This window comes from Microcaecilia unicolor, chromosome 3 (genome assembly GCF_901765095.1).
Source record: "Microcaecilia unicolor chromosome 3, aMicUni1.1, whole genome shotgun sequence".
Lineage (NCBI taxonomy): Eukaryota > Metazoa > Chordata > Amphibia > Gymnophiona > Siphonopidae > Microcaecilia > Microcaecilia unicolor.
Genome location: NC_044033.1, coordinates 339,550,408 through 339,574,250, shown reverse-complemented (window position 1 = coordinate 339,574,250; position 23,843 = coordinate 339,550,408). Strand labels below are relative to the sequence as shown.

Here is a 23,843-nt window from a genome sequence, read left to right as displayed (position 1 = left end):
CTGTAGATGGTAACCCACTTTTGTTCTACTTTTCACTATCTGCATGGTTCCCATACCAACTTAGCAAAAACAAAAGTGAAAAAAGGAGAAAATAGGCAGAAAACCCCCTGTAATTCATATAGGTTGGAAAAAAAAAGTTAGAGCTCAGCAAGATATCTGCACGCTTTCAGAAATGTGGCAGATTTATCACGATGTGGCTATCCAAACATGAAACAGATGCAAGACACAGCATGTTCTTAAGCAGCTGTTAAGAAATTACTCACCCTTTAACTGTGTTCTTATTTGCTTTTTAAATAACAATATGGGTCCCTTACTTCTTCTCTAGACTGAATCATCAGCCTTACTACTGGGTCATATTAATTCAATCCTAGCCAGACAACTCAAGATATCACACAGACTGTTCTTGAAATCAATTGCCTCCTATTTCAGGCTCATGCTTTTGTAGTAAAAAGGTATGGAACTTAGCACCAGGCCACATTTATAAAGAATCCCTCTTCTTCTGAATCCTCTCTGCAACTATTTGTACTGTATTCTTATTTTATGTACATCTGTACCATGTCCATATTGGATCTGACAATCATTACAAGCATTCTCTTAATGTTTTATTTTTGTTCTATGACATGAAGCATTTTGACACTAAAAAGCAAAGATTTTTACAATTCATGCTGGACAACAGAACTTGCAAAGTGGTGAGGTAATGGAGTCTATGCTGATGAAGGTACAACGATCCATGGTGTACTTCAAGGTGCAGTGATGGGGCCCAGTAATTTTCAATATTCTTTACTGGTGATAACGAAGGACTGGAAAGGAGAAACCCACTTGCAGAAGATGCAAAACCTGTAACAAGGTGGATGCTAGAGATGCACAGCAAAGGAAAAATTAGCTCTTACCTGATAGTTTTCTTTCCTTTAGTCCCAAAGGATCAGTCCACACTAATGGGTTATGCCCGTCTGCCAGCAGGTGGAAATAGAGAGCACTAATGAGCTATGCTTTATAGAGTACTGTGCAGCCTAGTTCACCCAGTATTTGATAGCTAAGCAGAGGAAAAAAAGTGAATTATAAGCAAAAAAAAAAAAAAAAAATAACCCTTCCGCCTTAACATTAGCAACATGAACTAGAATATAGCCCAAAACCTGCAAAAAAATTATGCCTAGAAACAACACAACCCCCCCCCCCCCCCCCCAAACTATGTATATTAAGAAAGATATGGTTCTGGACTGATCCTTTGGGAATAAAGGTAAAAAAAAGTTATCATCAAGTAAGAACCAGCTTTTCCATCCATAACATCACCAAAGCATCAGTCCAGACTAATGGGATGTAAAAAAGCAGTCCTTAATTAGGAAGGAATTGTGACAACCCTGCAGAAATAACCTGAGCCCCAAAGGAAGCATCTGATGTGACTGCCACATCTAAACAGTAATGTTTAATAAAGGAATGAGGAGAAGCCCACATTGCAGACCTACAAATTTCCTCCAAAGAAATAGCTTCTTCTTCAGCAAAAGAAGTAAATAGGGATCCTGTAGAATGAGCCTTAACATCTAGGAGAGCAGAGTTCCCTTGATAAAAAATGAGCTGAAGAGATAGCCTTCTTCAACCATCTAGTCACACAGTCTGATTAATGTGAAAAGCGGAAACTACTTTGGGTACAAAGAAAGGAACTGTCTTAATAGAGACTCCTGCCTCAGAAAAGCACAGGAAAGGATCTCTGCAAGAGAGTGCCTGAATCTCTGATCTTCTTTCAGGAGGATAAGACAACTAGAAAATCTGATTAAGTAAGATTTTTGATAGTGGCCTTAGGAAGAGGTTCAAATGCAGCCTTCTGAAGAGCCCTGAGAACCAAGTTAAGATTCCAGTCTGAATATGAGTAACTCCTTTAAGAACATGGACCACATCAGGGTGCATTCCAAACAAAACTCGTTGAATATGGCCTCTATAACATGTTGACGCTGCGACTTGAACCTGAGTTAAGAGCCAATCCTTTTTTACAACCTTCTTGAAGGAAAGCCAAAATGCGAGGTAAAGAAGCATTAACCGGAGACTATTTCTCTTTAGACCAGCTTTCAAAGGTTCTCCAAACTCTTGCATAAGGAGTAAAGGTTCAATTCAATTCAATTTAGATTTTATATACTGCTAATATCCTCTATTCAGGGTTCAGTGCGGTTTACAACATGAGTGGACAAAGGTTGGATACAATATTATATAGGTAGAACATTGGTTGAATACAATCTTATTGGTTGAACACAATCTTAAATAACACTAGAGTTTGTGAGAGTCATAAAGGTGTTTCGTTTTATAGTCTTGTAGAAAATCAAGGGACATAAAGAAATAGTGGTTGTTATGTAAGTGTCTTTGGAAAGAGGAAAGCTTTTAGCTTCTTCCAGAAATTGAGGTAGTTAATCTCTGATCTAATGGCAAGAGGGAGTGAGTTCCATAAAGAGATTCCTAATACATGGAAGAGTGAGCTAAAGATCTTCTAAAACCAGATTCTCTTATAGAACAGTGGTGCTAGAATCAATTGTTCTTTCAGTCTGCTGGAATGAACGATACAAACAGATGAGATATTACTCAACCATTCACATGTGACACCTTGTAGAATTTGAAAAACTAGACAGGTGGCTTTAAACCTAATTCTTTCAGGTATAGGAAGTGTCACAAAATGCCTAGCCACTCACTGGGGGTTATCCTGCGGCCACTTAGAGGGTCTATCCCCAGCACAGATCACGTCTGCCTGCACCTGCCGCTTGTGCTCTACACTAGCACGCTTCTCCCAGTGACTGGGTCACAACTGCCTCTGAGCGAGTCTCCCACTCTCTAATTATCCCCAGTGATTCCACAGTTCCCAGAAAGCACTCACAGACCCAACACACAAACCACCAGGATTCTTTATCAGTCCAGGCTGGCAGAACGAACAAATGTGTCTATTCTCAGAACTTGTAACAGTAGACAAAAAATGTGCAATTACCAAACAGTAACAAGTTACTGAAAAATGGATCAATTAGAAAACTAACTAAACATCTGCATACTTCCTAAAAAAATAGCTGGGGAGATCAGGACAATATTGCTGTTCACCAGTTATCAAATATAACAGTTGGGTTTTTTTTTTTTTACAGTGCTTCAGCAAAGAGCTCCCTCTCTCTCTCTTCTCCTGGGCTGAAACTGAATTCAAAACCAGTGAAGTCCAAATGAGCTGAGCTCCTGGGCCAATCAGAGCCCAGTCAACAAGATTTCAAATATATACTGCTTCGTGCTACTTGTTTGTGTCAAACTAAGAAAAAACACTCAGTTCTCTGTAACAGCTTTATAGCAAAGAACCACCACCTGCTGGCCAAACAGGAGAAATACACTTCAGAACAATCAATGCAGAAAAATATCCAATACATTTTAAAGGCTTAAAACACACAGTTTCTTCACTGTTAGCCAATGTAGTTTTAACAAGATATGACGAAACGCTAGTATATCTATTCAGTTTGAAAATTATTCTTTCCACTGTGTTCTGTATGATCTACAGTTTTTTTCAGATATTGGGGTCTTACATAGTAACATAGATGACGGCAGACAAAGACCTGTACTGTCCATCCAGTCTGCCCAACAAGATAAACTCATATGTGCCACTTATGTGTATACCTGCCTTGATTTGTACCTACCATTTCAGGGCACAGACTGTAGAAGTCTGCCCAGCACTAGCCCCACCTCCCAACCACTAGCCCCACCTCCCACCACTGATGTTGCCACCCAATCTCCGCTAAGCTTCTGAGGATCCATTCCTTCTGAACAGGATTCCGTTATGTTATCCAACGCATTTTGAATTTCCGTTACCGTTTTCATCTCCAGCACTTCCCGTGGGAGGGCATTCCAAGTATCCACCATTCCGCTCCAGAAAAAATACTTCCTGACATTTTCTTGAGTCTGCCCCACTTCAATCTCATTTCATGTGCTCTAGTTCTAGACCGCCTTCCCATCTCCGGAAAAGGCTCGTTTGCGGATTAATACCTTTCAAATATTTGAACGTCTGTATCATATCACCCTGTTTCTCCTTTCCTCCAGGTATACATGTTCAGGTCACAAGTCTTTGCTCATAACGTCTTGGACGCAAATCCCATACCATTCTCGTAGCTTTTCTTTGCACCGCTTCCATTTTTTTAACATTCTTCGCAGGTACAGCCTCCAAAACAACACATACTCCGGTGGGGCCTCACCAACGACTTGTACAGGGGCATCACACTTCCTTTCTTCTGCTGATCACACCTCTCTCTATACAGCCTAGCAACCTTCTCGCTACGGCCACCGCCTTGTCACACTGTTTCGTCACCTTCAGATCCTCGATACTATCACCCCCAAGATCCCTCTCCCCCTCAGTACCTATCAGACTCTCACCGCCTAACACATAAGTTTCTCGTGGGTTCTACTCCCTAAATGCATCACTTTGCATTTGTTCGTATTGAATTTTAAATTGCCAAACTTTAGACCATTCTTCTAGCTTCCTCAGATCCCTTTTCATGCTTTCCACTCCCTCCCGGGTGTCCACTCTGTTGCAATCTTAGTATCATCCGCAAATAGGCAAACTTACCTTCTAACCCTTCGTCAATGTCACTCACAAATATATTGAACAGAATCGGCCCAGCACCGATCCTGAGGCACTCCACACTCACCTTTCCCTCCTCCGAGCGAACTCCATTTACCACCACCCTCCTGTCGTCTGTCCGTCAAACAGTTCCTAATCCAGTTCACACACTCGGGACCTATCTTCAGCCCATCTAGTTCATTTAAGAGCCTCCTGTGGGGAACCGTGTCAAAAGCTTTGCTAAAATCTAAGTAGATTACGTCTATAGCACGTCGATGATTCAATCTCCAGTTACCCAATCAAGAATGCACCTTTGTGCTATTCAGAAAAGAAAGGTTTATAACAAAAGAATATAAGAAAAACATTCTCTCGCAAGTTTCCCGATAATATATAAATAATTTTTAAAGGGCAAGACAATGATACTATACTACAGATGTACAAAACTCCCATGGACAACTGACAGCAGATGCTCCGAGTTATGGAAGCTTACCATGGAACGTCAAATCCCATGGTTTCTTCTTCCCAGACACTGTCATTTTCGCTACCTTTGGCACAATGTCAGAATCGGATTGTGTGCACTGGACATCTCTTGTTTTTCCTAAAAGACAAAAAAATGAATAGAAATGGTTTCCATTTCTACTTCCAGCTAAATATCACTACTAGTCAGGATCAACAATTTATTACATACTTTCAACAGATACTAATAATGATGTTACTGAGTCACACATTGACTTAATGCATTCAGATTTTTGGATACAAGGCAGTCTTCTTCTGCAAAGGTCCTCTATGCATCAACTATTGCAGGTTAAAAGAAATATCCTGAAAATCTTTTATATCTGATGTGTTTTAAGGATTTTAATCTACCAGCAATCTTTATGTTGAAGGGGCATTCTGGTTAGAGCTTAAGAGTGCACTTTGAAGTGCAAAGCATTTAGAAATATCACTGCTAACTTCTGAGCAGTTAGCTTTCAGAATGAGCCTTAACTATTTCCTGTCACCAGGAAGGATAAAACCGGTGGTCTGGTCTACCCATTTTTAAAATAGTTTATAACTTTATGGAGTGTTAGAGACTTTTAGATAATTTGTGATTTTGGAAATATTTTTAAAATAATTGCAACTTTGTTAGCGTAGGGACCCTTTACTAAGCTGTGCTAAGAATGGGCTTAGCGACGTGTGTTCTTACAAGGGTTTTTCGCCACACGCTAAGCTTTTCTAGCACAATCCCAAATTTGGCCTTTCTATTAGACTTTTTCTGGCTGCGTACTAATGTCAGCATTAGTGTGCATCTATTTAAAAAAAAAGTAACACAGGAGCCATTTACCGCCTCCTATTTTAGAAGGTGCTAAGGGATCCCGCGTTATAGACATGCTAACCAGTTAGCACAGTGGTAATATCATAGTAACATAGTAGATGACGGCAGAAAAAGACCTGCATGGTCCATCCAGTCTGCCCAAGACAAACTCATATGTGTATACCTTACCTTGAATTTGTACCTGTCCTTTTCAGGGCATAGACCATATAGAGTCTGCCCAGCAGTATTTCCCGCCTCCCAACCACCAGTCCCGCCTCCCATCACCGGCTCTGGTACAGACCGATAAGTCTGCCCTCCCCTATCCTCGCCTGCCCAACCACCACCCCCTCTTCCCCCCACCTGCTCCGCCACCCAATTCAGCTAGAGCTTCTGAGGATTAGAACATCCATGCCCTTTCGCCTCTGACCTGCTCTCATCCAAAGAGAATTCAAATGAATACCAAAGATCAGCATACACAGATGGCAAAACTAATACAGAACTCTTGGTTCCTGCAGAGAAGACATAAAAATGTGCAACCTGTGGCACTCTATCTTAAAAAAAAAAAAAAAAAAAAAAAAGATCATGCTCTCAATACAAATATCAAATCACAACTCAAAGCAGCTATCCACTGTATCTAATGGTAGGCAGTGAACAGAAAAGTGTACAAGATTTTATATTTTTTTTCTTTCTATAAAAGTACACCCTGTGCTTTTTTTGTGCCGGTACGTGCCAGTACGGCATACCGGCACCTTTTTTTCCCCTTCTCCGCTCATCTTCCACAGCCACACAGTTGCTTTTCCTACAAGCAGCAGCAGCACCGCGGGCACAGCATTGCAAGGAGTAGCAGGCGCGGTACTAGGACACACGCTGTTGTCTCTGCCAGTCCCCTGTCCCGGAACAGGAAGCTGACATCAGAAGGGCAGGGGATCGGCAGAGCATTCAACATGCACCTGAGCAGTGTGGCCTCGTGCCTTTTTCTTTTTGATTTTCCTGCTGTGGCTGCTGCTGCTGCTGGAGTTGCTGGATGGGGAGAGAGAAGGTAGGGGGAGAAATATTAGATGAGAGAGAGGGAACAAGGGGAGAAATACTGGATGGTGAGAAAGGAGGAAGGGGAGAAATATTGGATGGTGAGAGAGGGGAAAGGGAAGAGATGCTGATGGGGAGAGAAGGGGCAAGGAGAAAGATGATGGAAGAAGCGAGTGGACAAGGGGAGAAATACTGGATGGGGAGAGAAGGGGCAAGTAGAGAGAAGCTGGATGGAGAGGGCAAGTAGAGAGATGCTGGATGGAGAGAGAGGGCAAGGGGAGAAATGCTGGATGGGGTGAGAAAGGAGGAAGGGGAGAAATACTGGATGGGAGAGAGAGGGGAAGGGAAGAGATGCTGATGGTGAGAGAAGGGGCAAGGAGAGAGATGCTGGAAGGAAAGAATGGACAAGGGGAGAAATACTGGATGGGAGAGAAGGGGCAAGTAGAGAGATGCTGGATGGGGAGAGAAGGGGCAAGTAGAGAGATGCTGGATGGAGAGAGAGGGCAAGGAGAGAAATGCTGGATGGAGAGGGCAAGGAGAGACATGCTGGATGGAGAGAGAGGGGAAAAAAGGGAAGAAATGCTGGATGGAGAGAGAGGGGACAAAGGGGAGAAATGCTGGATGGAGAGAGAGGGCGTAAGGGGAGAAATGCTAGAGATTGGATAGTAAGAAAGAACTAAATGTGAATAGAGGCAGAAAATAAAATTGAAGAAAGCTGAAAGGAAAAGGAGGAGAGAAAAATGACAAACAGGAAATCCAGGCAATAAAGTAAAGAGATGAGGAAAGTAGAAACCAGAGACTGGGACCAACACAAATGAAAAGAAGTACATGGCCAGACAACAAAGGTAAAAAAAATAATTTTATTTTAAGATAAAGTTGTGTGGTAGCTGTGCTATTTTTGTTTGTTTTATTTGTAGTTGTTAATTTGTAATATAGTGAATGGAATATTTGAAATTTATGTCTGCTATTTTTATAGCAAGGGGAATTTTTGTTTTTTTGTTTTTCTGGTGCCAGAGTCTGTTGGTTTTTTTTTTTTTTGGGGGGGGGGGGGGGGGGGGGGGGTTCAGCTGATTTTGTCTACATATTTTATTAGTTTATAGCCCGTTAAGGGTTCTTTTGTTGGGCCTAGGGACTTGTTACTATTTTCAATGATACCTTTTTATATGCTCCATGGCTGGTAAAATGGGTGTGGCAACTGTGAGGGTGGAGCCAGTGACCCCACCCTTAAGGTTGGCACTATATGAGTACCGGCACCTTTTTTCCTACAAAAAAAAAGTATTGAGTACAAAACACACAAATTCATCACTTTAATTATTACAGGGCTATGACTTTCAACGCAAGGGCACTTTAAAAGGCCCAGCCTTAGATCCAGCACAAGCCTGCAATTATCACCCCACAGTGAATATTTCACTTTTTGCAAAAATTATGAAAGGTTCAATGGCTAGACAGCTGGAAGATTACTTAGATCAACATGGTTTGCTCTTAAAAACTCAAGACTGATTTCAGACAGGGTTTTAGAAATGAAACATTACTGAATTCTTTGTTGGCTCAAATTAGGTTGGCAATGAAGTCATATTGCTGCAATTTGATTTATCATTAGCCTTTGACTTGATGGACCATTCTATTCTACCTGAAATTCTGGATAGTTTTGGTTTGAAAGGTCCCGTGATTCAATGGTTTGTGGGATTTCTCAGATAAAGAGTTTACAAGGTCCAGAAGGCGCAAGAAAAAAATCAGATTCATGGACCCCCATAGTGGGAGTCCCTCAAGGATCCCTTTTATCCCTAATACTTTTTAATGTTTTAACAAAAACTCTGGGAAAGTTTTTTGATTTTTCCAAAGATTATATATACCTATATGCAGATGATATTACAATAATTCATGAGCTCCCAAACTCTGTGCAGGCTAGTCTTTAAGAAATCACTAGATACTTTATTTGATGGAACAATGGGCATTTAGGTAAAGGTTGATATTAATAAGAGCAAAAAGAAAAATTCTCTTGTCTCCTCGGTTAGAAGGGGGGGTTTGTAGTGGGTGTGGGGTATGGCGTTTGTTAAGTTTATTGGATTACAATGTTTCTGTTTTATATACTCTTTTCTTCAGTTGAAGATCTTTTGGGTTTGTATTGTTTACCATTCAAAATATTTAATAAAAATGTATTGTTTAAATAATTCTCTGTCTCACTCCTCCCTCAAAGAGCTCCTTAGTGCTCCATTAATGATCTTGGGTACGCATTTGCACTGAATCCTCTTTGATAGGTGCTACGGATATTTTGGACAACTGATTAAAAGAAAGATCAAATTAAGCAATTAACCAGAAAGGATTTTTTCAAGCTGAGAGATCTACAGCACATAAAAACTTAGTGAATCAAGAGTGCTTTCGAGTAGTAGTACAGGCGTTGGTGCTGTCACAGCTTGACTATTGTAATTCACTTTACATATGAAATTCTAAATCATCCTTGATTGTAAAACACTGCACTGAAACTAATTTTGGTAAGCGGAAAGTGGATTACGTTACACCTCTATTGAGGAGCCTTCGTTGTCTTCCAATGGTGAGTCGCTGCCATTTAAGTTATGCACTTTAGTACACAAGATTTTTTATGAGTCAGGAGCCCCTGAATATCTGGTTGGTCTGCTTTCAGTTAGAAGAAGACCGGCATGAGCATTTCAGTTAAGAGATCAAGGTTTACTACAGTTTCCTACATTATTGGATTGAAATATAAATCCAATTCACACTATGGGGGTCTTTTACTAAGGCGCGCTTACTTTTTAGCGTGCACTAAAAATAGGTGCACGCTAAACGTTAGAGACGCCCATAGGAATACATTTTATTATTTGCTGCATTTGTACCCCACATTTTCCCACCTATTTTCAGGCTCAATGTGGCTTACATTATATTGCAAAAGGTATAATTATGAACAGAGTAAGAGGTTTGTTCTAATTTAACATATTACTATGTAAAAAATAAGGAAGATAGGTCTGTAGAATGATTTACATAGCACATAATAAAAGCAGTAAAACATGACGACCAATAATGATAATATGACTAATATAATCAATTCAGAAGGATCAGTAAGTGGTTGGTTTAGATATAGAATAATCAAGTCGTTAAGGAGGATTCTTATTGTAAGTCTCTTCAAACATGTGCGTTTTCAAATAATTTCCTGAAGGCTGTAAAGTCACGTGTTGTTTTTATAGTATTCGGTAGTTTATTCCCATGCTTTTGTGCAGGCGTACGTGAAGGTAGATGCGTGTAATGATTTGTATTTGAGTCCTCGACAATTAGGGTAGTGCTGTCTCTAATGTTTAGCAATTCACTATTTTTAGCGTGTACCTTAGTAAAAGACCCCTATGGGGTTTGCGTATAGTTCCGCACAGTGCTGGAATTCATTACCTTCTGAATTGAGAATGACTTCAAATTACTTGAAGTTTTGTAAATTATTAAAAGCACACTTATTCTTGATATATTTGTAACCGATTGTTAGGGTTATTTAACAAGTTATGGAGGGATTTTGTTAGTTCTTTGATGTTATTTCCAAGAACTTGACCTAATTTCTTTATATTGTAATCTGCATGGATCCAGTAATGGTTTGCAGCAGAATATAGATTTTATTGTATCGTATAAGTTGTGGAAATCAGGTATACTATGTCTAAGGAGTCGACAATGGTGATTTATCACCAATGCCTGAATTTTTTAGTTAATATATGGTATAGAACAGACCAAATGCTCTGCTATGCTGCAATGTCTACCTGCAAGTATATGCTGCTACATATTTTCTAGAGCCAAAAAAGGATTTCAATAAAATTGCCCCCTTGATTTTCAGGATAGAATCCTCCTCCTTGGTAGTTCTTTCCCTGAGTCCTACTAACAAGTCTGATCTCAGAGTAGACAGTAACATAACATAACATAGTAGATGACGGCAGAAAAAGACCTGCACGGTCCATCCAGTCCTGCCCACCAAGACAACTCATGTGTGCTACTTTTGTGTATACCCTACTTTGATTTGTACCTGTGCTCTTCAGGGCACAGACCGTATAAGTCTGCCCAGCACTATCCCCGCCTCCCAACCACTATCCCTGCCTCCCAACCACCAGCTCTGGCAGTAAGAAAAGCTCAATCAAAAGTAAAGAACTGAAAACTCAACTGGGGTGGGGGTAATCAAACCGTTGTATACATTGCTAAACAATACATAGAACCATCTATAAACTTTTAGTTATGCAGTTCAAGAATTCATTTTTATAGCAGACCAGGTTAAAAATTGCTTTAAATTCTAGTCAGCTTGAGCCAGGAGATATACAAAACATTTTATAAAATTGACCAGTTGCAATGTTATATAGAGGCTCATTTTCAAGTGGAGGAGTGGCCTAGTGGTTAGGGTGGTAGACTTTGGTCCTGAGGAACTGAGTTCGATTCCCGGCACAGGCAACTCCTTGTGACTCTGGGCAAGTCACTTAACCCTCCATTGCCCGCCGTATTGAGCCTGCCATGAGTGGGAAAGCGCAGGGTACAATGTAACAAAAAAATAAATGAATAAATAAAGCACTTAGACTTACTAAGTTCCATAGGCTACTATGGCACTTTGTAAGTAAGTGCTTTGAAAATAAGCATCATAGTATCCTTAATGAAAAAGCAATGCCCATCAATTTTACACTCAGATACAATGTACACAGAAAACATTAAAGTACATCAACATAATTTAATGGACAAACACATTAAGGTGCTCATTGTTCAAAGTACATAGATTTACAAAGTTACATAGAGGGCGATAATCGAACAGGGGCGCCCTATTTATAAGGGCGGCCATCTCTGACGGCCCCGTAAGCTGCGTACCCGACTGTATTATCGAAACAAGATGGCCGGCCATCTTTCATTTCAATAATACGGGTCGGGGCATAGCCAAATCTCAACATTTGGGCCACCCGTAGAGATCGCCAGCATTTTTGCCGAAAATGGAAACAAGGCGGCCATCTCAAAACCACCAAATCCAAGCCATTTGGTCGTGGGAGAAGCCAGCATTTGTAGTGGCACTGGTCCCCCCTCACATGCCAGGACCCCAAACTAGGTCACCCTAGGGGGCACTGCAGTGGACTTCACAAATTGATCACAGGTGCATAGCTCCCTTACCTTGTGTTCTGAGCCCTCCAACCCCCCCCCCCCCCCCAAAACCCCTACCCACATGTACAGAGGGTACGGGGGGCACCTAGATGTGGTACAGTGGGTTTCGGTGGGTTCTGGAAGGCTCCCATATTACCACCCACGAAGTGTAACAGGTGGGGGGGATGGGCCTGGTCCGCCTACCTGAAGTGCACTGCAGTACCCACTAAAAAACTGCTCCAGGGACCTGCATAGTGCTGTGATGGAGCTGGGTAGGACATTTGAGGCTGGCAAAAAACATGTTTTAATTTTTTGGGGGAATGGGAGGGGGTTGGTGACCACTGGGGGATGTAAGGGGAAGTGATCCCCGATTCCCTCCGGTGGTCATCTTGGTCAGCTCGGGCACCTTTTTGAGGTTTGGGTCGTGAGCAAAAAGGGACCAAGTAATGTTGGGCCAAATGCTCGTCAGGGCCGGCCATTCTATTTTTCCATTATCGGCCCGGAGGCCGGTCATCTACTTAACCACGCCCCCGCCCCGCCTTCGGTACAACGGCCTACACGCCCCTTGAACTTTGGCCGGCCCCTGCTACGGAAAGCAGTTGAAGCCGCCAAATCGCTTTCTGTTATACGATTGGGCCGGCCTTGGAAGAAATGGCCGACCTTCTCCTTCGAAAATAAGCAGGATAGAACCTATGTAATTTGTAAGTCTATGGTACTTTGAACAGGAGCCTCAAAAGATATTAAAAGATGCGTGTTTGTTAGAAGACTGGAACAGAGAAAAGTATATATGAATGCAAAAATAGTTAGATTAGTGGTTTCCCAACCCAATCCTCCAGGCATACTCATTCAGCCAAGTTTTCAGAATATCCATAATAATATGCATGATAAAGATATGGATACAAATGTATGTGGCAGACATTGCCTTCACTCATGTATATTCATGGGGGATACCCTGGAAATCTATTTGTTGGGTGTGACCAGAGGATTGCATTGAGAAATACTTGTTGGCCATTCCAGAACACAGGATAATGAACTTTGTTTATAAGGCCCTGATTTCACTAATGGAAGAAGTCCACAGAAAAGCACCTGTTTGAAGCCTAGTTAATGGACTATTGCCCTTTATTCACTGGCAAAAATAGACGTACAATATATTAAATACACACAATAGCCATCATGGTACACGATAGTTTCACACAATGTATCTTTTTAAAATTAAAAGTGACCTCCCTAATGCTGCCTCTCCCCACTGCCCCCTCTTTTCCCCATTTGTAGCATTACATATGACAGCTCAATAGATGCCAAAGTCCTTGATTGCTTATAGGTTGTTTGTTAAAGTTTGGCAAAGACTTTCAATAAACTTACAATGCATTAAAGAGCATACTTCGCATTCTTCTCGTAATGAGTTTAAAAGCCTATTTAATATAGACAATATAGGTGCCTATGTTGTCTTTATAAAATAGGCTCCCTAGGACCTGCCCCCTACAGCAAGTAAATGCCAGCGCATATAGCTGCAATCTGCTCCAAAGCAGGTGCAAACACATACATGTACTCTATACACATGCATGATAAAATCTGTAGATATGCTGCAACTCTGCTAACAGAAATGTCTACACAAGGCACATTTGAGAGTGCAGCACTGTATAACCATGGGGCTCATGGTTCAAAACAGAAAAATGTTCAAAAAAGCAGCACAAAGCAGTATTTGTACTCCCCCCCCCCCCCCCCACACACACACCAAACGTCTAAATTGCTATTTTTGAAACACATTTTAAGATTTTTTTCTATGTAGTTTGTCTGAAGTGAAACCAAATCACAAGGGGGGTGTGTTAGAGGTGGGATTTGGGCATTCCTAACACTAGGATGTTTTTCTGCCGTTATGGAACAAAACAAAACCATCCAGGGCTAACTTAGATGCTTTAGGCTAGACCTGTTTTTAATAATGACCATCACAAACAGATGTCCCCATGACCACTGGAGGAATTAAGAGGTATGACCCCCCTTACTCCCCCCCCCCAGTGGTCACTGACCCCCTCTCCCACACCCTCAAAGATGTAAAAGAAAGAGTACATACCAGCCTCTATGACAGAACCAGGTGTTATGCCAGTCCTATTAGGTCTGGCCATAACAAGCAGTTCCCTGGAGTAGCCTAGTGGTCAGTGCACGGCACTGTAGAGAAAGACGACCCAGGCACATAAACCACTCTGTTACACTTGTGGTGGAAAGTGTGAACCCTCCAAACCCATTAAAACCTACTGTAACCCACATATAGTACACTTGTAGACATAAGTGCTATTGTAGTGAGTAGAGTTTGGTTACAAGTAAGTACAATATAAAGGGGTAATAGTGAGATGTGTACCTGGGACCTTTTAATGTGAAGTCCACTACAATGCCGCCTAAAGGTACCCCACTGCTCTGCTGGGATGTCTGTGTGGCCAGTCTACTAAGAGTGCTGGCTCCTCCTACACCCCAATGGCTTGATTTGGACTTTTCAACTTGGATCTTTTTTTTTTTTAATGGTCCAAACAGATAGATTCAGGAGCTCACAACGTCTAGCAAATTGTCATTTTAGGAAAAAAAGAAGAGAGATGAGACTTTCATGTTCAAAAATGGCCATATTTGCTACTGGATTTTCGTACAGTTTTCCCGCAAAATGTCAGTCGGATTTAGACATCATATCGAAAATGCCCCATCACATGTACGCCATGGGATAATTTTATAAAGGGGGGGGGGGAGCAAGACTTGATATACCACCTTTCTCTGGTTACAACCAAAGTGGTTTACACATTAAGTACAGGTACTTATTTTGTACCTGGGAAATGGAGGGTTAAGTGATTTGCCCGCAGACACAAGGAACTGCAATGGGAATCGAACCCACTTCATTAGGATTAAAGGCCACTGTACTAACCAGTAGGCTACTTCTCCTTTTCTACACGTAACTGTGACTTCTTTTTTTTTTTTTTTTAATATATTTTATTAAAGGTTTTGTCATACAGAGAATACTGGCATTTATAATCTGCTTAACCATCAAATTCAAGTGGAATACAAAGTAAACACAAAATCAAACAAACCTCCCCCCCGGAAATTAACCCGCCACCCCCCAAAAAAAAAAAAAAAAATATCCTAAGCAGAATCAAAGTCAAAGTTCCATGGGCAACACCCGGAGACAAATTGCAGGGTTACACAAATTCAGGAGTGCTATGTGCGCTCCTGACAAAAAAGGTCTAAACGAGCCCAGGTCCTCAAAACAGACTTAATGTTTCGACGTCTATGGGCCAAAATTGTTTCATATTTCTGATCACGCATATATAACTCCACCATTCAGTATAATTCAGGTACACATATTTTTTCCAATTGGAGACAATTACATGCAAGGCAACAGCTAGCAGTATGTTATACAATTTCTTATCAGACTCCAAAAAGAGGGATAGTCGGACAAGAGCTCGTAAGATCACAACCTCATAAGAGAGCGCAGTGGACTCAGGCAAGTGAAAGATAGACAACATTTTTGACCAAATTAGTTGCCAGTAATCTCTGACGTTTTTTACAGTAGAAAACCATATGTTCCAGTGAACCATCTCTTTCTTGACAAGACCAGCAGTTGAAGTTGACACTCTTAGTGATTCTGGCCACTCGAGCAGGAGTCCAATAGGCTTTGTGAAAGATGAAATATGAGGATTAGAGATATTGCTTGCTAGACTTCGTGGGACTATGGAGTTAACCCAGAAAATATACCATCAAATTCGATGCATCCAAACCAAATTCCCGCTTCCCAAGTCATCCTCATGGAGCAACTACATCGGCATATAGATACCTGAAGTTTTTATATAGCAGAGAAGCCTTCTTACGACCTGAATGTAATGGTGTGACAAAAGGAAGATAAACTCTGAAGGATTCGAGTAGAGTGAATTAGGAGACCTGAGAAGGTTGAAATATATGTGGAGATGTCCTTCCATGTGCTAGAATCTAGCAAAGAAACATTATACAATGCAGACCAGAGCAGCAGGCGATAACAGAGTACCAGCAATATACAGTTGCGACAGCTGCCATACACCCCTCTCTTGCCCATTCCGCTGTTTGAGACTGCAGGAGACCACTGGAAAACCAGAGTTATACCAGAGAGATATATCCTCCAAAGAGATAGCACGGATTCCAAGGCCAGCCCTAAACGTACGGATATCTGAGGCAGAGGCTTTTAAACAGACGAATGCGTCTGGGTATAGGGGTACAAAATCTGCATACGGGAGAAGAGATAAAGGGCAAGGGTGCACCAATGCTGCCTCAAAAATCTGCCATCGAGGCGTGAGATAGGATACTTCCCTTTGGAAACCACCGTAAAGACTGGGCAAGCCGAAAAGCCTTGTGATAGTGTTTAAAATCAGGAACATTAAGACCTCCCAGTCTTTCGGTAATTTAAGCTTCTTGAGCGCAATGCGGGGAGGCTTCTGCCTCCATAAGACTTAATTAGGAGGGAATCAAGCTTGTTATAAGAGTGAGTTGGGAAAGGAGAGGGGGGTCATACTAAAAAAATGTAATTTAGTTTAGTAACTGTGACTTCTAATGTGGAGGAAGAAAGAGGAAAAAAAGTTTTTAGAACATCTCAAGGTACAACAACGATATGAAGGGGAAGGTGCATGATAAACCTTAAAAACAGAGGGGGCAAAGTTTAAATGGCTTTTGAAAAGAGGGTGCCAGTAGAGTCTTCACAGGAATGCCATACTAATGACATTTTTTTGAAATAGGAGAGAACCCGAGTGGTAGAAGGGGATCTGAGGATAGGTTTTGGGGCATGTCTAGAATCCTTGGAAGGGCACTCCTGACCCCACCCCTCCTGGGACACAGGGAGTGTTCGCTCAAAGGAGGTTGTCTAGGGGGTTCAGGTGGCCAGTATCAGAAGGGCCAGAACTTTCGGGATATGAAGCAGGCAAAGGGTCCCTCAATGTTAAGAGTCTGACTGACTGACTAACATTGAGGGACAGCGTTTTTATTCTAATATATGTGCAGAGGAGCAAGCCTTGCCACTGCACAGTTTGACATTATAATCCTTGTGACCCCCGATGCAGGCGCTGCACACCAAAACACGGCCGTCAGGTCCATTTTTAGAAGATTGTTATCCAAGTTGTGCGCTTAAAAAGATCTCGGTTCTGATTTCAAAGGCTCTTGGTGCTTTCTTTCAACATTTGCACTTTGTTCTGTACTTTGAACCCTCTCTGTGCTGTGCGGTTTCTAATTTGTGGTCATTTATTCTGTTTTGGTGACGTTCTACCCGTGATCTAAGTATATGACCAAGTTGAAGTATTTCTAGCAGTCCAGTTTGTTCTCTTTACCAGTAAGAGGTGTACCTGATGTTCTGCAATGCTGCCTGTTCACAGAAACTGTGGGCAAGTTGCGGGAGGAGAGGTGTAGATAATAGGGAGAAGGGTCCTTGGATGGTCACCCTGTTCCCTAATGATGGCTTTTACATGTCAGGTTAGGGGTGTGCAGGGCAAAACATTCCATTTTATTTATTGTTTCATGGCAGTGTAGTCAATACTGAACCCTATTGATGATCAGAAAAACATCAAACTTTTGGGTCTGTTTTTGTCATTTTGGGTTATAAACATGAAACCTGGGAAAATGTTTCCAATGAATGCACATCCCTTATGTGAGAGCTGAACCTGTGGCTTCTAGGGAAAAAAAAAGTACCACCAACATGTACACAAAACCTTTGTCACATGGACATTGCCCCACCACCTCTTATGCATTTATGGCTATAAAGATCCCCAACAGTCTTATAAGATCAGAAGATAAAAGATACCACCATCAAACAGCAATGAAATTAGTACTTATGAGTCACTTACAGTAAAAGCTTAAAAACATGGTATAAGGGTGAGATGCAACAAGTGCAACAATACTGTATATGCATCCCACATATTTGCAAAATGCAAACTGAGAAAGAAGTGCTACTCTGCTCCCATAAGACAGCTTAATTGCTGCAGGGGATGTTGGTCAGATGATGGCAACTATTTTCCTATTTCCCTGACTCAAACCCCCTTCTTTTGAAAAATTAGCTCTGTAATGTAGAGCATAGGTATGAGCACATGGTATAGTAGGATGAGTGAAATGATCACAAACTGACACTGTGGAGCTATGGAATACATAGATGTATTTGTCATGAGAACAGTCCATCTTGACATGCAGTGCAGTTGCCTAGGGAACAGAGGTAAGAAAGTATGCAGCATGCATGAGACCCTTTGCTGGATTTTGGCACTCCCAACTCCTGCATAACATACTTTTCTACCTCCTTCTAAATAAGTAAGCTTTATGGCAGAAAAAAATGAAGATTGTACAAATGTTTTATTCATCCTTTTCTCCCCCACCGCTTCATTTGGAACACAGCTAGGTAAGCGTGACGACTGAAGATAAGGTAAGCCTATTTACTTGAACTTACTGCAGGCCAAAAATAGTAGATCTTAAAATATGCCCAAATTGCTGGCTCCACCCAACATCCAGAACCTAATATTCTGGATATGCACTATTCTATTAACATGGCACCTAAATCCAATGAAAGATATTTTGAAGGTGGGTGTACATGTAGAAGAATCTGGACAGAGCACAGTCAGGGTGCACAGTTAAGTATAGAATACTATAATTTATGTGCACTTTTTATCCATCTAAGCACAACATCTGTACCAGCTCAATGGCCTAAGAATTGGCACCTAAAATAAAAGCGCATATTTGACCTGTTATACTAAGCATTCTATAAAAGGAAAAGTAGGCGCCTACTTTCCTTTAGAGAATAAGCTCCAAACAGGCACCCCTTTACAGAATTACCTTGTTAGGGCACAAACAGGACTTAACCCTTACGGCCAAACAACAAGACAAGAATTATTAAATTCCCTGCTAGAGGCTGGAAGGTCTCAAAAGAAGGTTCAGGAAGTCTCCAGGACTCGACGGATACACCGTTAAATTTTATAAACATACTTTCATAAGGTAGCACCTTTGCTAGTTTGGGTTTTTAATTCATTAGATGGCAAAGGGACCCTTCCATATTTTTGAGACTAGTGGAAGGCCCTCTATTACCCAAACCTGGCAAAGATGTACAGTGGTGGAAATAAGTATTTGATCCCTTGCTGATTTTGTAAGTTTGCCCACTGACAAAGACATGAGCAGCCCATAATTGAAGGGTAGGTTATTGGTAACAGTGAGAGATAGCACATCACAAATTAAATCCGGAAAATCACATTGTGGAAAGTATATGAATTTATTTGCATTCTGCAGAGGGAAATAAGTATTTATCCCTCTGGCAAACAAGACCTAATACTTGGTGGCAAAACCCTTGTTGGCAAGCACAGCGGTCAGACGTCTTCTGTAGTTGATGATGAGGTTTGCACACATGTCAGGAGGAATTTTGGTCCACTCCTCTTTGCAGATCATCTCTAAATCATTAAGAGTTCTGGGCTGTCGCTTGGCAACTCGCAGCTTCAGCTCCCTCCATAAGTTTTCAATGGGATTAGGTCTGGTGACTGGCTAGGCCACTCCATGACCCTAATGTGCTTCTTCCTGAGCCACTCCTTTGTTGCCTTGGCTGTATGTTTTGGGTCATTGTCGTGCTGGAAGACCCAGCCACGACCCATTTTTAAGGCCCTGGCGGAGGGAAGGAGGTTGTCACTCAGAATTGTACGGTACATGGCCCCATCCATTCTCCCATTGATGCGGTGAAGTAGTCCTGTGCCCTTAGCAGAGAAACACCCCCAAAACATAACATTTCCACCTCCATGCTTGACAGTGGGGACGGTGTTCTTTGGGTCATAGGCAGCATTTCTCTTCCTCCAAACACGGCGAGTTGAGTTCATGCCAAAGAGCTCAATTTTTGTCTCATCTGACCACAGCACCTTCTCCCAATCACTCTCGGCATCATCCAGGTGTTCACTGGCAAACTTCAGACGGGCCGTCACATGTGCCTTCCGGAGCAGGGGGACCTTGCGGGCACTGCAGGATTGCAATCCGTTATGTCGTAATGTGTTACCAATGGTTTTCGTGGTGACAGTGGTCCCAGCTGCCTTGAGATCATTGACAAGTTCCCCCCTTGTAGTTGTAGGCTGATTTCTAACCTTCCTCATGATCAAGGATACCCCACGAGGTGAGATTTTGCGTGGAGCCCCAGATCTTTGTCGATTGACAGTCATTTTGTACTTCTTCCATTTTCTTACTATGGCACCAACAGTTGTCTCCTTCTCGCCCAGCGTCTTACTGATGGTTTTGTAGCCCATTCCAGCCTTGTGCAGGTGTATGATCTTGTCCCTGACATCCTTAGACAGCTCCTTGCTCTTGGCCATTTTGTAGAGGTTAGAGTCTGACTGATTCACTGAGTCTGTGGACAGGTGTCTTTCATACAGGTGACCATTGCCGACAGCTGTCTGTCATGCAGGTAACGAGTTGATTTGGAGCATCTACCTGGTCTGTAGGGGCCAGATCTCTTACTGGTTGGTGGGGGATCAAATACTTATTTCCCTCTGCAGAATGCAAATAATTCATATACTTTCCACAATGTGATTTTCCGGATTTAATTTGTGATGTGCTATCTCTCACTGTTACCAATAACCTACCCTTCAATTATTGGGCTGCTCATGTCTTTGTCAGTGGGCAAACTTACAAAATCAGCAAGGGATCAAATACTTATTCCACACACTGTATGTCAATGTGGCTCATATCATCAATTTCACTTTTGGGGATAGACACGAAGGTTCTTAATACAGTGTTGGCTAACTGGCTTTTGCCTTGGATGCCTTATTTGGTACATTCTTTTTTTTTTTTTAATTATGTTATTAAAGTTTTGAATAACAATATATAACAATAGTCATGTCGCAATCACATAGCATATAATAAAACTTCCATAACAAATAACAGTAAAATAAACAGATTCCCTCCTTCCTCCCTTCCCCTCTACCCTAACATAAACCTCTTGCTCATTAATGAAGGTTAGTAGTACTAAGATCGATTAGTCCACTTTCAGAGTCTAGGAACAATCAAGTGGGGTGCATCAAGATCTATCCCATTGTGCCCTCTCCCATGTGCGGTATCGTTCCCATAGCAGATTAAATTTTGTTATATGTCCCGATTTCAAGGCTGTCAATTTTGACATTTGGTAAAGATAGTCCATCTTATGTATCACCCGAATCACCGGTGGTGTCATTATACTTTTCCACGCTGCCGCCAATGCTATTTTCCCAGCTATAAACCATATAGACGTAAGTCGATGGTCGGAAAGTCGGACTCCAGGTGGGCGAATATGTAGTAAGCATATCTCAGGTTTAGCTGGATATTCGCACCCCGGTCACCTGGGCAAATATATCAATCAGTTCCGTCCAATATAGTTGAATCTTAGGACAGAACCACCAAATATGGGGCATATCCCCCACCATTGCACACCCTCTCCAACATTGATCAGACCCCTTCCCATACATTTTCACCAATCTCTTTGGGGGTATAATACCATTGATACAATATTTTATAGCTGTTTCAATGAGGGAACTGGAGACAGAGGCGTGTAACATTTGTTCTAAAGCTTTGTCCCATTGGGCATTATCTAGGGTTATCTGTAAGTCCCGCTCCCATCGTTGTATATAATGTTGTATTGGGTCTTGATCAGCAAGCAGAGCCCCATATAGACGAGATACACATCCCCTATGACTGCCCGCCCTCATTGCTTTTTCTATATCTACCTCCTCCAAAACCAGTTCTGCCTTTGCCTTCCTATTTATGTAATCTCTAAAACGTTGATAATGAAACAGGTGGGAGGATGGTAATCCATAGTCTTCCTGTAGCTCCTCAAATGGGATTACTTGATCATCCTCCCACAATTGACTCAGTGTGATAAGACCCCTCCTTTCCCATTGGCCATAAAGCGGATTGTCTATCCCCAGCGGGCTTCCCGGGGCAGTTTTTATTGTCATCTGTTGAAAGTGTAGTCTGTTGGGTAGAATCCTTTGCCTGACCGCCCACCATGTCTGCAAGGGGTATTGCACTGCCAGTGGGGCTTTCCTAATGTAAGACTGGAGTTGGCTCTTTGGTAGCCATAATATAGAGCGTAAGTTTGTTAGTCCCATCCAGTGTTGTTCTATTTGGGCCCATGACTTAATACTACCAGTGCTCCACTCCACTAGTACTCGCAGCTGTGCTGCTTGGTGATATAAAGCAAAATTTGGGACCCCCATTCCTCCTCTTTTTTTTGATTGGTACATAACAGCTGCACGCACCCGTGGCGGCTTATGCTGCCATATATATGCGAAAACCTTTCTGTTAAGCTGTCGAAAAAATCCCTTCGGTACTGGTAGTGCAAGGAACAGGTACAAAAGCTTGGGCAAAATCATCATTTTTATGGCTGCCACCCGTCCCAACCAAGATAATTCTAACCCCTCCCATCTGTCAAGATCTCGAAAAAATTCTTTAAGTTTCTGGGGAAAGTTAACTTGATGGAGGTCTGACATTTTGGGTGTTAACTGAATACCTAGATATCGGAGGGACCGCTGTACCCATTTGATCTGAAATTGCTGCCGTAGTGAGGCTTCCTCCTCTGTCGCCAGCCCCAATCCCAAGGCCTCAGACTTATCAATGTTCACCCGGAACCCAGACATATTGCCATATTGATTCAGTTCTTGTAATATATACGGCAAAGACTCGCCTGGGTTAGTCACTGTTAATAAGATATCATCGGCGAATAGCATGACTTTGTGTGTTAGATGCCCCACCTGAAGACCGTGTATGTGCGGGTGTTGACGTATGCATTGGGCCAAGGGCTCCATTGTTAAAGCAAACAGCAGCGGAGACAAGGCACAGCCCTGGCGGGTCCCACGTTCTAATGTTATCGGGTCAGAGTTGGATCCATTGATTCTCAGTACTGCCAATGGCCGGGTATACAATAACTGGAGCCATATTATAAATTGACCTGTAAATCCCATTTGTTCTAGTACTGCAAACATAAAGGCCCAGTTGACCCGATCAAATGCCTTTTCGGCGTCTAAAGAAAGAAGCAACATTGGCTGTCGAGTGTTGGTTGCCTCATGAATCAAGTGGAGTGCCCTACGAATGTTATCTATTGCTTGCCTTCCCATGATGAATCCCGCCTGGTCTTCTTGTACCAGCTTCGGCATGAGTCTTTGTAGTCTCTTAGCCAGTACCTTAGTAAAGAGCTTATAATCCGATCCCAACAAGGAGATCGGACGGTAAGAATTACAATGCTGTGGATTCTTTCCTGGTTTAGGCAAAACTACTACATTTGCTAATCGCCAAGTATAAAATAACTCCTCTTGGGTATCAAGCTCATTGAATGCTCGACCAGTAAAGGGATCAAAAGCTTGCTAAATCGTTTATAAAATTTGTTTGTGAATCCATCTGGGCCCGGGGATTTACCATTAGGCATATCGCTTATGGCCCACGCCACCTCATCTAATGTGACAGGGGTAGAGAGCGCCTCCGCCTCCACTGCTATTAGTGTGGGGAGCGCCACTCGTGCAAGATAACTCTGGGCTTCCTGCGCATCTAAAGTCCCCTCCGTTCTATACAAGGCCATGTAAAAATCTGAGAAGGCTGTCTTGATATCCTCTCGTGTTGTGCATAGTTTCCCCTCCCTATTGAAAATGGAGGGTACTTGTGTATGGGTATAGTGTTTTTTCAGCTTAAATGCTAGTAATCGTGAAGCTTTATTCCCAAATTCGAAATGAGCTTGTCTCACCCGTTGAAGGTGCTCTGCTATCTCTGCCATTTGAATTTCCCTAAGCTCTGTCCGCAGTGCATGCATACGGTGGTTTACATCTCCCGCCCCCGGTTGCCCAGTGGATTGATCGGTGAGGTCCCTCAACTCCGCGTGTATTTGTTGGGTCCTTGCCCTTACCT

General features: G+C 42.2%; 1 protein-coding gene across 1 annotated transcript in view; it reads right to left on the bottom strand.

The window, feature by feature from the left end:
* The window catches only part of HBS1L (HBS1 like translational GTPase), a 328,487-nt gene that overhangs the window by 98,124 nt on the left and 206,520 nt on the right, over nucleotides 1–23,843 (bottom strand). Inside the window, 2 exon segments of the mRNA XM_030198451.1 lie at nucleotides 5,052–5,076; nucleotides 5,079–5,159. Coding sequence (XP_030054311.1) covers nucleotides 5,052–5,076; nucleotides 5,079–5,159 — 106 coding nt within the window.